General features: G+C 45.1%; 1 protein-coding gene across 4 annotated transcripts in view; it reads left to right on the top strand.

Moving 5' to 3' along the window:
* Positions 1 to 6: 6 nt before the first annotated feature.
* Positions 7 to 16,715, top strand: part of LOC147100378 (beta-galactosidase-1-like protein 2) — a 58,027-nt gene continuing 41,318 nt past the window's right edge. For 3 of the 4 annotated variants that reach the window (XM_085968041.1, XM_085968042.1, XM_085968040.1), the window contains exons 1-3: positions 7 to 138; positions 15,156 to 15,353; positions 15,728 to 15,796. In XM_085968041.1, coding sequence (XP_085824167.1) covers positions 14 to 138; positions 15,156 to 15,353; positions 15,728 to 15,796 — 392 coding nt within the window. In that variant the 5' untranslated portion in view covers positions 7 to 13. The remainder of the gene's footprint in view (positions 139 to 15,155; positions 15,354 to 15,727; positions 15,797 to 16,715) is intronic. The other variant, XM_085968043.1, reaches the window with a different exon arrangement.

Here is a 16,715-nt window from a genome sequence, read left to right as displayed (position 1 = left end):
GGTGTTGACTTTAATGTTAAAGTTGCTAGCACAGAAAGGATCGTCGTCCATGCAGGTCATTGCAGTGAGGAGGGAGCATGTGCGGAGAATTGGACTGCTGCTTCTGATTGTAGTGGCTCTGGTACTGTACAGACTCAGGTACTGAGGGGGAGTCTGCACCACATCCACCACACTTTTTAAGAATGTGTTTGTGTGATTCTGCTCTCCCATCTAATGGTGGCGCATTCGCTTATTTATCCAACCCTCCCCTTTTGAAGTTGTTGGCGTGTGCTGGAAATGTCTGTTGACATACTGTAAGGTGCAGTATTTACTATGCTAGAAAGTTGTGTTTATATCGTAACTTTCACACCCTCAGGACGTCCCAAAGTGTTTTTGCAGCCAATTAGTTATCAAGTTATGCAGGCAAACATGGTTACCAATTTGAGTATTGCAAGGTCCCACAAACAGCAATGAGATAGATGACCAGTTAATCTGTTTTGGTGGTGTTGGTTGACGGATAGACGTGGGTGTACAGGGCACAATTTCAAACTTTGCAGATTACACAAAACTTGGAAATATAGTGAACAGTGAGAAGGAGAATATTAGACTTCAGGAAGACATAGACAGGCTGGTGAAATGGGCGGACACTTGGCAGATTAAATTTAATGCAGAAAAGTATGAAGTGATACATTTTGGTAGAAAGAATGGGGAGAGGACATATAAACTAAATGGTACAATCCTAAAGGGGGTGCACGAACAGGGAGACCTGGGGGTATGTGTGCACAAATCATTGAAGGTGGCAGGGCAGGTTGAGAAAGCAATTCAATTCAATTTTATTTGTCATATATGCAGCAAACGTGTGTACTGCACAATGAAATGTTGATTTTTACGAGTCCTCCCAACATTGGAATAAATATGGCATAGCAATGATAAAAATACTAATAGAAAGACAGTAATAATAAATAAAACAACAGTAATAAATAACAATAAATTAATCGTTCATGAGTCTTATGGCCTGGGGGTAGAAGCTGTTTCGAAACCTGTTGGTACGAGACCGTATGCTTCGGTATCTCTTACCGGACGGGAGCAGGGCGAAGAGGTTGTGGCTGGGGTGACTTGCGTCTTTAATGATTCTCGGGGCCTTCCCCCGGCACCCCTCGGGGTAGATATCCTGCACAGCAGGTAGTTTAATTCCTATAGTGTTGTGCAGCTTTCACTACCATCTGTAGAGCCTTGCGGTCTGTGGCGGTGCAGTTGCCATACCAGGTAGTGATGCAGCCGGACAGGATACTCTCGATGGTGCACCGGTAGAAGTTGGTGAGAATCTGGGGGGCCATTCCAAATTTCTTCAGTCTCCTGAGGAAGAACAGGCGTTGGCATGCCTTCTTGGTTACAACGTCGATGTGATGGGACCACGTTAAGTCCTCCGTAATGAATACACCCAGGAATTTGAAGCTGCTGACCCTCTGCACCTCAGCCCCTTCGATGTAGATTGGGGTGTGTCCCTCCCCCTGCCGCTTCCTGTAATCCACGATCATCTCCTTTGTTTTGCTGATGTTGAGGGAGAGGTTGTTGTACTTGCACCATTCTCCTAGGGCTCTTACCTCCTCCCTGTAGCCTGTCTCGTCGCCATCTGTGATCAGGCCTACAACGGTAGTGTCATCAGCAAACTTGATGATGGAGTTGAAGTTGTGCGTGCCACGCAGTCGTGAGTAAACGGGGAGTACAGAAGGGGGCTGAGCACACAACCCTGGGGAGCTCCCGTGTTCAGGATCAGTGTGGAGGAGGTGTTTCTGCCTATTTTCACCACCTGGGGTCTTCCCGTCAGGAAGTCCAGGATCCAGTTGCATAGGGAGGTGTTAAGTCCTAGCTCACTGAGCTTGTTGACAAGCTTGGAGGGGATGATGGTATTGAATGCTGAACTATAATCAATGAACAACATTCTCACATAGGTGTTCCTCTTATCCAGGTGTGATAAGGCAGTGTGCAGTACAGTGGCGATGGCATCATCCCTAGATCTGTTTGGGCGGTAGGCAAATTGGAGTGGGTCCAGTGTGTCAGGTAGTAACGAGTTGATGTGGGTTTTGACCAGCCTCTCAAAGCACTTCATGATGACAGAAGTGAGTGCTATGGGGCGGTAGTTGTTTAAACAGGTTACTTTTGTTTTTTTGGGGACTGGAATAACCAATGTCATAAAATCTCATAAGCAGTTAAGGCTTATGGGATTCTGGGCTTTATAAATAGAGGTATAGAGTACAAAAGTGTGGAAATTATGATGAACCTGTTTAAAACACTGGTTCGGCCCCAACTGGAGTATTGTGTCCAATTCTGGGCACCGCACTTTTGGAAGGATGTGAAGGCCTTAGAGAAGGTGCAGAAAAGATTTACGAGAATGATTCCAGGAATGAGGGACTTCAGTTACGTTGATGGACTGGAGATGCTGGGATTGTTCCTCCTTGGAGCAGAGAAGATTGAGAGGAGATTTGATAGAGGTGTTCAAAATCATGAGGGGTCTGGGCAGAGTAGATAGAGAGAAACTGTTCCCATTGGCAGAAGGGTCGAGAACCAGAGGACACAGATTTAAGGTGATTGGCAAAAGAACCAAAGGCGACATAAGAAAAAACTTTTTTACGCAGCGAGTGGTTAAGATCTGGAATGCACTTCCTGAAAGGGTGGTGGGGGCAGATTCAATCTTATCTTTCAAAAGGAGTTGGATAAGTATCTGAAGGAAAGAAATTTGCAGGGCTACGGGTAAAGGGCGGGGGAGTGGGACTCGCTGAGAGTTGGCACGGGCTCGATGGGCTGAATGGCCTTCTTCCGTGCTGTATCCATTCTATGATCTATTATGGCCAGGACAACTTCCCTGCTCTTCTTCAACTAGTTCCATGGGTTCTTCTACATCCACGTGCACAGACCTGTTCAACATTTCATCTGACATATGCCACCTCTGGCAATGCAGCATTCTTTCAATTCTGCACTGAAGTATTAGCCTAAATTATGTGCCTGAGTCTTGGAGAGGGACTTGACCTTCTGAATCAAGAGACAAGAGTGCTACTACTGTACATGACAAAACTGATGTGTGTAGAGTTTGGTTGTTTCCCTAAACAATGACATTAAAAGAGTGCATTTCTTGGTTCCACTTGGTAGCAAAGTTTAGGAATGTCTACATAGCCAGACCAAAGCTTACTCCAGTGATTCACAAATTTTTGTTGCAGACCTCTTTAAATATCTGAAAGACAGTGTCATCTACCCAAAGGAAAATAGGACTATTACTGCAGAAACCATTATTATTAGTTTATCGTAATAGAAATAATTGCTAATAAAGTAAGTCGATGATTTCATAGTCTTCTGGTTTAACCTGGTCTCCTTCTAGGGTATGGAGGGGATGAGAAATTGCGAAAGTGTGCACTCCGAGCCTTAGCTGAGGAAATCCCTGTAAATAAAGTCAGGCCAGATCTGGGGTAATGTAACAAAAACTGAAATTTTGAAACACAGCAGGTCAGCCAGTATTTGTTTTGAGAACAGACGGTTGATGTTTTGGGTTTGTGCCTTTCTTCAGAACTGAAAGATAAGAGCTGAGCAAGTCTATTAATCGAACTTGAAGTAAGGGGGAAAGGGAGGAAAAAGAACAGCGAGGCAGTCTCAGTGCCTTGGCAAATGATATAACAGATATCTGTTAAGCAATGGGGAAAAAGCATTGAAGAAACGAGACGACGGATGTATTGTTTTGGTTGTTGCAACATCCAACCCTAAAGGCAGTAAGAGTAATGAGGCTGACGCCAGAGCTGTCAGAAGGATGAGCTACGAGGAGTAACTAGATAAACTGCGGCTTTGACTTAAAAAAGAGAGGAGATTGTATAAGAGCGAGGTACATCAGGGGATAGAGGAGATAATCCTGGAATAGTACTTTTGCATACTCCAAGGCACCAGAACAAGTGGGCACAAGTTGAAGATTATAAAAGGCAAGTTTAAGAAACAGAGTGCTGCCATGGGGAGATGGTAAGATTGGTATCCGGATCAAATCAAATGACCCAAAAATTTTATGAAGTAAAATAGTTTTTAATTTTGTTGATTGTAACTTTGCAATTTCCTCATCCCTTTCTCTGTAACTTCAATTCTGATTGAAAAGGTGGTATACGCTATGATGCCAGTGTTGCTCTGAACTTCCCCCTCGCCATTCTAAGCTGTAAACAGGCCATTGTATAAGCTATTCTTCCGTTCTGCATCCTCATTGTGTTAAAATCACAATTAATTGTGCCATCTTCTAAGTGTATAATGACTTTGCTAGTTTAGTCTTCACCATTTCCTACTATCTAGAGGCTATTCGAACCCAAACTTGATTTACCATGCCCTCCTACTTTTTCAACTGTGACTGCATCCTGCAGTATGGGCCTTGGCACTCCAACTAACTCGCCTGCAAGTACTGGTGGAATTTGTGGGTTTTCCATCCATGGTCCCGTTCTTTGGAGGTTCCTATGCACAGATCATAGCAGGACGTTGAGGCCGCATGGTATGACCTGTTAAGTTATTCTGCAGCATGAGAAAGCAGGTGAATCTGCAACATTGTGATACACTGCACAGTACAGTAAAGTGTGAAATTGTGACCTCGAGACAGGAGATGGCGATCTGGAGTGTTGTGGGCCTAACTTAAGGGCATGGCATTTTCTATTTTTTTCTCTAGTAATCAAGTGAAAATCCATATTTGATCATTTGTGTCTATACCTACCCTAACCTTCCATCTTGTAGCTATCCATGTGTGTGTATATAGTAGGCTCCTTTTTGAAAGAGATAATCTGTGCAGCATTAGCTGTTTTTGCTGTGATTGTGACCACAAGCAATAATCTGAAACATCTGATTTGGCAGAGACGTTCTTTTTTTAGATCAGCAAAATTTAATGAGACAGTTGTTTTTTTTAAAAATCTTTTGAATGTACCTGCGTGTGTGCGTTGGTAGATTTGCTTAGGCAGTTGGGGCACGTTTTCAGAAACTCACTGCTGGGCTGAGTTATTATGGGCTACAGAGGAAGACCGAGTGGCTGCCAGTTGAGATCAATTTACAGTTATTTTGAGGCCTCCCAGTTTGGACACCTGTGTTACTGTGTGTTTAACTTTTTTTGCACGCTGCTCCAATATGCTGTGGTAAGATTCGGCTTTGCATCAATGTTTTACCCCGACTCCCCAGTTGGTTACTTCCAGGTCTCGGCTATGTGGAAAGATGTAAAGCAGAGACTGGGTGCTTCCACATTTAGCAATAGGGAACATTGTCCCAGATAGCTTTAGTGCACTTAGCAGAGTGTGTATCAGCAGGGGCATGGGAGCAGGTTGCTTGCCCCCTTTGGCAAACTCTTTAAAACCTACCTCTGTGACCAAGCTTTTGGTCACCTGTCCTAATATCTCATTTTATTTGATAACGTGCCTTGGGATGTTTTACTATGTTAAAAGCGTTATATAAATGCAAGTTGTTATTGTGTGCTAATTCCACCTCAAGTCAGGAGAAACAATCATTCTAACCTTGTATCAATGTTTGGCAAAGCCACGTTTAGAATATTGCGTACGTTTGGTACATTGTGTACCTGTTTTAAAAGAACACCAATGCATTGGGGAGGCTTTTGTAGAATAGCCACGAGAATCATGATTTATGAAGAGAGACTGCTCCGGCTGAAGATTGTCAAATTGGAACAAATAGCATCAGGAGGGGACTTGATTCAACTTTTTAAGACGACAATCTGATGCCTGTTTAATTTGGACTGTAGCACCAAACTATAAGTCAAGACTACAACATTTATGCTACATAGTGGAACAGCATACGGTGCAAAATCACAGCCAGCACCAACACCTGTTCAGAAAATTACCCGCACAATATTAATGACTTTAAAAAATAAATGCTTCACTGGATATGAAGTGAAACTTGCCAAAACATTTGCACTGTTTTGCACCGTGTGCTGGGTTTGCCTGTGGATTTGCACCGTGGGCTGGAGCTGCCCGTGGTATAGGACCGTGGGCTGGAGCTGCCCGTGGTATGGGACCGTGGGCTGGAGCTGCCCGTGGTATGGGACCGTGGGCTGGAGCTGCCCGTGGTATGGGACCGTGGGCTGGAGCTGCCCGTGGTATGGGACCGTGGGCTGGAGCTGCCCGTGGTATGGGACCGTGGGCTGGAGCTGCCCGTGGTATGGGACCGTGGGCTGGAGCTGCCCGTGGTATGGGACCGTGGGCTGGAGCTGCCCGTGGTATGGGACCGTGGGCTGGAACTGTCCGTGGTATGGGACCATGAGCTGGAACTGCCCGTGGTATAGGACCGTGGGCGGGAACTGCCCGTGGTATAGGACCGTGGGCTGGAGCTGCCCGTGGTATGGGACCGTGGGCTGGAGCTGCCCGTGGTATGGGACCGTGGGCTGGAGCTGCCCGTGGTATGGGACCGTGGGCTGGAGCTGCCCGTGGTATGGGACCGTGGGCTGGAGCTGCCCGTGGTATGGGACCGTGGGCTGGAGCTGCCCGTGGTATGGGACCGTGGGCTGGAGCTGCCCGTGGTATGGGACCGTGGGCTGGAGCTGCCCGTGGTATGGGACCGTGGGCTGGAGCTGCCCGTGGTATGGGACCGTGGGCTGGAGCTGCCCGTGGTATGGGACCGTGGGCTGGAGCTGCCCGTGGTATGGGACCGTGGGCTGGAGCTGCCCGTGGTATGGGACCGTGGGCTGGAGCTGCCCGTGGTATGGGACCGTGGGCTGGAGCGGCCCGTGGTATGGGACCGTGGGCTGGAGCGGCCCGTGGTATGGGACCGTGGGCTGGAGCGGCCCGTGGTATGGGACCGTGGGCTGGAGCGGCCCGTGGTATGGGACCGTGGGCTGGAGCGGCCCGTGGTATGGGACCGTGGGCTGGAGCTGCCCGTGGTATGGGACCGTGGGCTGGAGCTGCCCGTGGTATGGGACCGTGGGCTGGAGCTGCCCGTGGTATGGGACCGTGGGCTGGAGCTGCCCGTGGTATGGGACCGTGGGCTGGAGCTGCCCGTGGTATGGGACCGTGGGCTGGAGCTGCCCGTGGTATGGGACCGTGGGCTGGAGCTGCCCGTGGTATGGGACCGTGGGCTGGATTAGGACCGTGGGCTGATTTGAACGTGGTTTTGCGCCATGGGCCGGAGCTGCACCGTGGGCCGGAGCTGCGCCGTGGGCCGGTGCTGCCCGTGGTTTTGCACCCTGTGCTGGCAGTGGGTCAGTTTCCCTGCTACCAGTACGTACTTGAAAATTATTCCCAGTGACTGCAACTGAGATGTATTTTGTTGCTTTCACATTTTTAGCAGCAGTTGCTCAAGGCCCAGGGTAATGCAGTGTATTGTAGCTGATGCTGCCCACCCATCTTGAGAACCTGTGGTGAGAGTTCTTGGATCCTTCCCAGCAACCGATTTTTATGTTGTTTACGAATGTCACTGATTTGCTGCAGTATGAAGCCTACTTTAAGCTCTAGAATTGTGCCTGTGGCAATAGACTGATCTTCTGGGAGACAGTGTCTGGATAAGAATGAACCTCCTTGATCCTCTGCATGTCGGGATTGAAATGTCTCCTTCTGCTGTCTTTTATACTATGGAAGCACAGCTAGCTGATATTACTGTGTATGAAGAAGAACTTGCATTTATATAGCGCCTTTCCCAACCTCGGGACACAGCAGATTTACGAGGATGTAGAGAACATTTTTAGTAGCAAACAGCAACAGAAGTAACATCTGAGTAAGTTAAAAACACAGCAGCATTTAGGAACCAATAATGCAGTCCCACAGATTGCTGGCGGGACCGCTGCTCTTTGGGATCTATGTTGCGGAGTCCGCTCATTAATATAAATCCATAGTGTCTTCTGGGGCACCGCACGTAACAGGCTGGGGCAGATCCAGGGTCTGGGGGCAGCAAATCCCAAACCAGCAACTCGTCTGGTTGTGCTTAAAGCTGTCCTACTGCAGAGGATGTGAGATGGCTAGAGCAAGGGCATGGGTCAGAAATGGTTCCGTTCAGCGAAGCAGCTTTGAAGACCTTGCAAAGAAGAGTGGCCATTTCTGGAGGTGAGAGCCTACCTGCCAGACAAAAGGAGCATCAGCGCCTGGATGGGGGTAGCTGAGTGAATATTCTCTCCCCTGTGCCCCAAGCAAGGTGCTGGCTTCAGAAAGGTTACCAGGGTATGTGTACCCATATGTTACTTAATTGTGCAATGTTAGCATAGAAGGATCCCAGACCTGAAATGTTAACTCTGTTTCTCCACCGATGTTGCCTGGTCTGCTGAGTATTTCCAGCATTTTCTGTTGTTATTTCAGATTTCCAGCATCTGCAGTATTTTGCTATTATATAGTACTTTACTGTCAGCTTGGTGAAGCACCACAGATGGTGAATGCATAGTACATGTACTGTCCAAATAACATAGTTTATGTTCTTTTGTGATGGTAACTCTTATTCCATCTAGAAAGACCTTCACTTCAAATACTTCCTATACTAATTGGTTTGTTCACTGCTGTGGTTATAGTTTGGGCTTTTTCTCAACACCTTGGCTAAAGGGCAGTTTCAGTAAGCAATCTGAATCTCCAAGCCCACATCTTTGACTGGGCTAGTGCAGCCCTGGTTTAACAATTAATCTCAAATCAGAATAAATTGTTCGGGAGAACATGCCCATCATGTTCTGCCATCACCTCAGAAAGTGGAAAATAACATACTGCCAGACTGAGTGCAGGCCGAGCCATTTGTTCAGATTTATTTATAGATGAAATAATACAGAAGGAAAAAGACATGGTAGCACAGTACCAAATCGCAGAAGACTTAAGAAAAATACACCCACCCGGGGTGAATATGCCTTTTTGTTTCAGAAAGTTGCTCCTTGTAGTCTAATCATGTGAATGATGCAAGTTCTAATTCTTGTACCAATCTAAAGACTGCAGGGGAACTGCTCCATCTGATAGAGTTTCAGGGCTTTGAAGACAGCGTTGTTAAACACTCGTGATCTAAGGTACATTTTGTAAGATCAGAAGAATGAGAGGGGATCTCATTGAAACTTATAAAATTCTAACAGGACTAGACAAACTAGATGCAGGAAGGATGTTCCCGATGGTCGGGGAGTCCAGAACCAGGGCTCACAGTCTAAGGATAAGGGGTAAGCCATTTAGGACAGAGATGAGGAGGAATTTCTTCACCCAGAGAGTGGTGAACCTGTGGAATTCTCTACCACAAAAGGCAGTGGAGGCCAATTCATTAATTAAATATATTCAAGAAGGAGTTAGATATATTTCTTAAGGCTAAAGGGATCAAGGGATATGGGGAGAAAGCAGGGACAGGGTACTGAATTTGGATGATCAGCCATGATCGCATTGAATGGCGGAACAGGCTCGAGGGGCCGAATGGTCTACTCCTATCTTCTATGTTTATGTTTCTATACTAGTATGCAATTAATCATCTAGATCTCAAACACCGGTTAAAGTCCCACCATCATGCAATTAAATAAAGTATCTTAGTAGATTTCTCATGAACCAACTGGGTTTCATTCATAGACAGCATGTCTCCTGTCCTTTTTAAATGCAAAGTGAATAGAGTGGTGCCCCATTTTAACATCCGCTATATAAATCCGTACAAAATACCGAAAATGCCCCTGTTACAAGTACTAAGACCATGATTACGAGTGTCCAGCAAACCAGTATTTCAGAATGTTACCTGCCCTTGTTGGGAAATTCAGTTGATAAACATTCAGTGATGTCCAAATTCATTTGTGTCTATCTTCCCATCCCAAGATTTGACTCTTGTGTTTAAACAAACCTATTTCCAAACTATTTGGACCTAAAATTGAAATTGTCAACCTGCTTGCTCATATTACATGCTTTGCTGTACCATGTGGCTGAACTCCCTTGACATGAAGATAAAACAGATATCCGGCCACATCTGTACTTTTTGACTAAGATTGCATCCGACTTTGGATTACCTCAGAAAATAATTACTAAAAGTTTGGCCAAGACGCTTTCTCTCGGTTTGAAAGTTGTCGGTGTGTAAAGAGCACAAAAATTTGGGTTTTCCGATCAGGCAGAAACCTTGCTGCAAGTGAGATGGAAGGTAGTTCAAGTGGCACGGTGGCATAGTGGTTAGCACTGTTGCCTCACAGTGCCAGGGACCCGGGTTCAAATCTGGCCTCGGGCGACTGTCAGTGTGGAGTTTGCACATTCTCCCTGTGTCTGCGTGGGTTTCCTCCGGGTGCTCCGGTTTCCTCCCACAGTCCAAAGATGTGCGGGTATAGGTTGATTTGGCTATGATAAATTGACCCTTAGTGTTAGGGGATTAAATACGTGGGGTTACGGGGATAGGGTGGGATATGTGTCGGTACAGGCTCGATGGGCCGAAATGGCCTCTATCTGCACTGTGGGGATTCTGTGTATTCTGTGTGTGTAGTTGGAGTGTCTGATGTCTGGGTCGCTGACCCAGCTGCAATTTCTGTCGTCCGCTTTGTAATAATCAATTCAATTCAAATCGCTTTATTGGCATGACAAGTTACATCTTACGTTGCCAAAGCATCGCAAAACATTCATGTTTGTACATAAAAATACAGATCTATCCATACAGTGTATAAACAGATGTATCCCTGAGTGTATAAATATACTTTCATATAATTTATATATACTCTTTTCTTATTTAGTGGTTGTCCTTCTGTTTATGGCAAGCTGTAACATAGTGTGCCGCTAGTGTTACACAATTTCTCTCTTCCCCTAGTAGGTATGGGAGTTTTTGGCCGTCATTCAAATTTCTGAATTCCGGGCATATTTTTGTGAATTTTGGGTAGAAATTCTCCATTATGCCCTGATATTTTCTACAAGCTGTGAGGAAGTGCATCTCTGTCTCCACCACTCCCTGACTGCAGTGAGAGCATATCCTGTCCTCTCTTGGTAGTCGGGTCTGCCTGTGTCTACCTTTTTCGATCGCCAGGCTATGTTCACTAAGTCTGTACATTGTCAAGGTTTTTCTCAGTTTGCTATCCTTTACCATGGTCAGGTAATCAGCCATGTTGTATTGTCTGTTTAGGGCCAAGTAGCAATTGAGTTTGCTTTGGGTTTTTGTTGTTTCTGCCCAATATGACAGATATTTTTCCTTTTGCTTAGCGACGATTGTGTTGGGTCGAATTCTTTGTGTTACGCTGTCACTGTCCTGGGGCTGGTTATTGTTAGTAGTGTTAGTAGTTACTTCACTGAGTCCCAGGACTAGTTGACTGAGGGTATTCTTCTTTATGGTCCTCTCTTGGCATTTCAGGGCTTCGTAATGATAGCATTGGGGGTTGCTCATTTCTAGGTGTTTCCAAAATTTGGTGGCTCTTTTTTGGATAGTGATTATTAATGGATATTGGCCTAGTTCTGCCCTGCATGCATTGTTTACGGTTTTCCTTTGAGTCCGGAGGATACTTTTACAGAATTCTGCATGTAGGATCTCAATTGGGTGTTTGTCCCATTTTGCAAATTCTTGTGTTAGCGGTCCCCACACCTCACTGCCATAGAGTGTAATTGGTTCAATTACTGATTTGAAAATTTTGAGCCAAATACTAATTGGGATTTCTATTTGGATTGATTTTTTAATGGCATAGAAAGCCCTTCTTGCTTCAGTGTAAAGCATCTGAAGCACCTCAGATTGGGAGCTCCTGCTTGGGGCTAGGAGCTGCTGCAAGGTTTAAAGGCCTGCAGCAACTTAAAGAACTGGGCTTCTGCTGCAGCCAACAAAGGTTCGGAGCAGAAAGAATGTCTGACGGGTCTGTAGAAGGGTGGTGGAGCCCCTGGGCCCACAGATGCAGCAGTGGAAATGCTATTGCAGGAATACAGGCAGAGGAGGCCGACCCTCTGTGACACTTGCAAGGTCCCAAAAAGAGCTGCTTGCAAAGTGGAAATGAATGGCCAGGGCAGTGAGTGCCAACCAACCACGTCCAGACGGTGGCAGGTCGAAATTTAGTGACCTCATCAAGCCAAGCTAGGTGAAAGGAGCCAGGCACACTTTCCACGACTACACTGTACTAAGCACATCTGTTACTTGCTATGCCCGCCCCATCACATTGTATTAAAAGTGCTTTAAATTGTTTGTCATCAATGCCCATGAGGCAGTGTGGTGCCCTTGATACCCTCCGCTTTCACCTGGAAGTGTTCCCTCACTCATAACTTGACATGTATTGACCCCACGTGGCTTGCATGCAATGTTGTTTTGTTGCACATTCCTGTCATCACACCTGTTATGGCCTACATGCTGACAGCTGAGTGTCACTGCAGGTCATGATAACAAAAGGTACTTCTCACTTATTACATCTTTTCACGATCAGACGGCCAATAATACTTGAGAGAGAGAGAGCTGCAACAGAGGATGGCCTCCCAAATGTCAGACTTCCTCTGAGGAAGCAGTGCTTATACCCTGGAGAGTGAGGCCATAGAGCGCATCAGAGACATGGAAGTAGGAGGGCATGTGCCTGATGCAGGTTCATGACCTTCTGCTTATTTTCCTTCTCATCCTATTATGCCCCACATTAATTGTCAGCAAATCATGAAACCCCCATGTCACTCCCTTCAGCTGCAAGTAACATGTGAATGTTGCTCATCAGGAAACTATAGTAATCTCACTTCCCCTTTAAAAAAAAAAATTAATTCCTGGGATGTGGGCATTGCTGGCAAGGCCAGCATTTATTGCCCATCCCTAGTTGCCCTTGAGAAGGTGGTGATAGAGTTTAAGGGCTTTGAAGACAGTGTTGTTAAACACTCGTGATCTAAGGTACATTTTGTAAGATGGAATACTAGTATGCAATTAATCATCTAGATCTCAAACACCTGTGCGAGTCTAGGTGGGGTAGAGGAACAGAAGGATCTCGGAGTACAAATACACAAATCACTAAACGTTGCGACACGGGTTAGCGAGGCCATAAAAAAAGCAAACCAAGCACTAGGGTTTATTTCTAGAGGTATAGAATTGAAAAGTAGGAAAGTTATGCTACACCTGTATCAAACCTTCGTTAGACCACACTTGGAGTACTGTGTACAGTTCTGGTCGCCATATTATTAAAAGGATATAGAGGCACTGGAGAGGGTGCAGAGAAGGTTTACAAGGATGATACCAGAAATGCGAGGGTATACATATCAGGAAAGGATGAATAGGCTGGGTCTCTTTCCTCTTGAAAAAAGACTGAGGGGTGACGTAATAGAGGTCTTTAAAATTATGAAAGGTTTTGATAGAGTGGATACAGAGAGAATGTTTCCACTTGTGGAGAAGAGCAAAACTAGAGGCCATCAATATAAGATAGTCACCAAGAAATCCAATAGGAAATTCAGAAGAAACTTCTTTACCCAAAGAGTGGTGAGAATGTGGAACTCGCTACCTCAGGGAGTGGTTGAAGCAAATAGTATAGATGCATTTAAGGGGAGGCTAGACAAGCGTATGAGGGAGAAGGAATAGAGGGTTATGCTGATAGATTTAGATGAGGAAAGACAGTAGGAGGCTCGAGTGGAGCATAAATGCCGGCATGGTCTGGTTGGGCCGAATAGCCTGTTCTTGAACCGCTGCAGTCCGTGTGGTGAAGGTACTCCCACAGTGCTGTTAGGGAGGGAGTTCCAGGATTTTGACCCAGCGACGATGGAGGAACGGCGATATACTTCCAAGTCAGGATGATGTGTGACTTGGAGGGGAACTTGGAGGTAGTGGTGTTCCCATGCGCCTGCTGCCCTTGTCCTTCTAGGTGGTAGAGGTCGCGGGTTTGGAAGATACTGTTGAAGCCTTGGCGAGTTGCTGCAGTGCATCTTGTAGATGGTACACACTGCAGCCACGGTGCGCTGGTGGTGGAGAGAGTGAATGTTTAAGGTGGTGGATGGGTACCAGTCAAGCGGGCTGCTTTGTCCTGGATGGTGTCAAGCTTGTAGATATTCTCAAAGTAGACATTCAACCTACTGTAACCTGCATTACAACAGTGACTACACTTAACAGCCAATGAAGTAATTAAAAAAAAAAAAAAAAAAAGTGCTTTGGGACATCTGGTGGTCATGAAAGGTGCTATATAAATGCAAGTCTTACTTAACATAATCAGTAAAATCATGCACATTATGGTAGATTGTAAAAATCACAGGATTGTGACAGTTCTCTAGTTCAATTTAAAAGAAGTTAAAAGAATCGGGACGTATGTTCGGATGCTACAGGAAAGACTTGCTGTTCTTAATATAGGAGCCTCTTGCCACTAGCCTTCAACTAGTTATCGAGAGGAATTAAATAGAACACATTTGGCTATTGTGAAAATTATAAAGAATTTGTGGCTATGGTTAGCATAATCTTTTAACTGAGTACAGCAATGATGTAATGGAGAAAATCTTTTGAAGCCTTCAGAAATATAAAGTATTGTAGAACATAAGAACACAAGACCATAAGAAATAGGAGCAGGAGTCGGCCATTTGGCCCCTCGAGTCTGCTCCGCCATTCAGTAAGATCATTGCTGATCTCCTACCTCATCACCACCTTCCTGCACTATCCCCATATCCCTTGATTCCCTTAATAACCAAAAATCTATCGATCTCTATCTTGAATCTACTCGACGACTGAGCCTCCACAGCCCTCTGGGGTTGAGAATTCCGAAGATTCACAGCCCTTTGAGTGAAGAAATTTCCCCTCATCTCAGTCCTAAATGTCTGACCCCTTATTCTGAGATTGTGACCCCTGGTTCTAGACTCCCCAGCCAGGGGAAACACCCTCCCAGCATCTACCCTGTCAAGCCCCGTAGAGCTCACCAGATGTACAATTATTTGTTTTTGAGTACAATATGGCATGCTCTTTGTTATGCATGTGAAAAAGCTGTTTAGCTCAGCACACATTTAGATTGAAGTGTGTTAGTGCTGAGCTATGCACAACTTGCAGGGTCTCTGCAATAGTTTTCTAACAATTACCTTTAGACAGATGATTGTGTGGGTAGTAAAATGGATAAGTGTCTTTGTTTTGTAAGCCATTGGCTTTCGCCACAGCCCAATCACTTGGTCATATGACTACTAAACACCAGTAAATCACAGGATAGATACGGACGAGGAAGGCATTTTGGCCTATCTTGGCTCATCTGTGTTAAACCTGTCTGGCACTTCTGGTCTTGTAGGCGCGCTCGCCATGTGTCTACTCCGTAAGTGGCTTGCTCGGCTACGATTATACTTTGAACTAAGACGCTTTCCATCTGCTTTTAGGTTCCGTTGGATACCACTCACTCCAGGCAAAATGCACAGCAGAAAAGTAGGATTGCAGGCCGACAGGGAATATTTTCAGTTGGAGGGAAATAAGTTTTTCATCCTGGGTGGTTCGATGCACTACTTTCGTGTTCCACGGGCGTACTGGACTGACCGCATGTTGAAGATGAAAGCTTTAGGTTTGAACACTTTAACAACGTAAGTATTGATCCTCCTAAGTTAGTTTCTGCCTTCTCTTTGTCAGTTTCTCTCTGCGAATTTTCTGTCCTCCACGGAAGCTGTCGAGTTGGAATTTCTCGAAACCTTGGAAAGCATTGTGGCTGGTATTCTCTTTTGAGATTGAGAGCAGATTATGATGCAGAGCTGCAGTTGCTTTTACATAGGCTTATAGGCCTGGCTTAAGTGTTAGAAATCGGTGTGCAGCAGTTCTTGTCCACAGATGGGAATGGCTTTGGAACACGTTGAGCTTGGGAGCCTGGCAGCATCAAATGTGTAGTTTGACTGCATGGATATTCTAGTGAGCATTTCTTGCTGTTTTATATGCAATATTAGTATCTGTGTTCTCGTTACAGGTATGTACCATGGAATCTTCATGAACCACAGAAGGGAACATACAGTTTCAAGGACGATCTTGATCTTGAGTAAGTAAATACTTCCATTTTTACATTTCTTTTTCGTGTTGATTTTTCTCCCTCTCCTCCTCTCTTTAAAAACATTGATTATTTTCTGGGGCATCATTTCATGGGCATCAGTCCCCCTTTGGTAGACCATCCTTCACATTGGTAGTGAATGTCTGAAAACTATATGACCACAGGAAGTATCAGTCAGTTCTGCCGCTCTCCTCATCCAACCTCTACATGCGCTTCCAGTGAGGGTTTCTGGATAATGATTGAGCTGGCGTCCTGTTTGTTGTTTCTTCACCCTCTTCCTAACCCAGGGCTGCTGAGCTTAATTATTGTGCCTCAACTGCCATCCCAGGTGAGGTCGACATAGACTGGCAATCAAATCTGCCACCCACCTGATTCTGTGGAACACATTCCTATCTTAACCAGCTAGCCATCAGAGATTCTATTAATATGTATGCATACTTGCCATTATATTACAGTCATAGTCTTACAGGGTTGTTAATGGTGGGTTCTGAAGTCATGTTTGGCTTAACATTTATGTAAGATTTGTGAAAGGACATAGTGTAATAGCATTAGTGCAAAATCTAAATAGACTATACTCTTTTTGTAAAGCTCATTGCTTATAGCATTATATCCAATTTGTTTGTAACACTGTATTTGATTTATTTACCGTAATATACCTGATTTGTTTATTATACTTATCTCTTTATAACTCTCTCTATCTGATTTCTTCATAGTACTATATCCAATTTGTTTGTAACTCTATACTTGATTTCTTTATAGTACTATATCCGATTTGTTTATAACACCGTATCTGATTTCTTTAAAACACTATCATTTTTGGTCAGCTAGGTATCTGACACACATGGAAACCCAACGCCATGCTTAACAGCCTCCAAACCAAAACTACTAAGAAATCCACATAAGAAGAAGA

Source organism: Somniosus microcephalus, chromosome 26 (genome assembly GCF_052327205.1).
Source record: "Somniosus microcephalus isolate GS21.2 chromosome 26, FLI_Smic_1.0, whole genome shotgun sequence".
Taxonomy (NCBI): domain Eukaryota; kingdom Metazoa; phylum Chordata; class Chondrichthyes; order Squaliformes; family Somniosidae; genus Somniosus; species Somniosus microcephalus.
The sequence above is the reverse complement of the archived record's forward strand: the minus strand, read 5'-3'. Positions and strand labels throughout refer to the sequence as shown.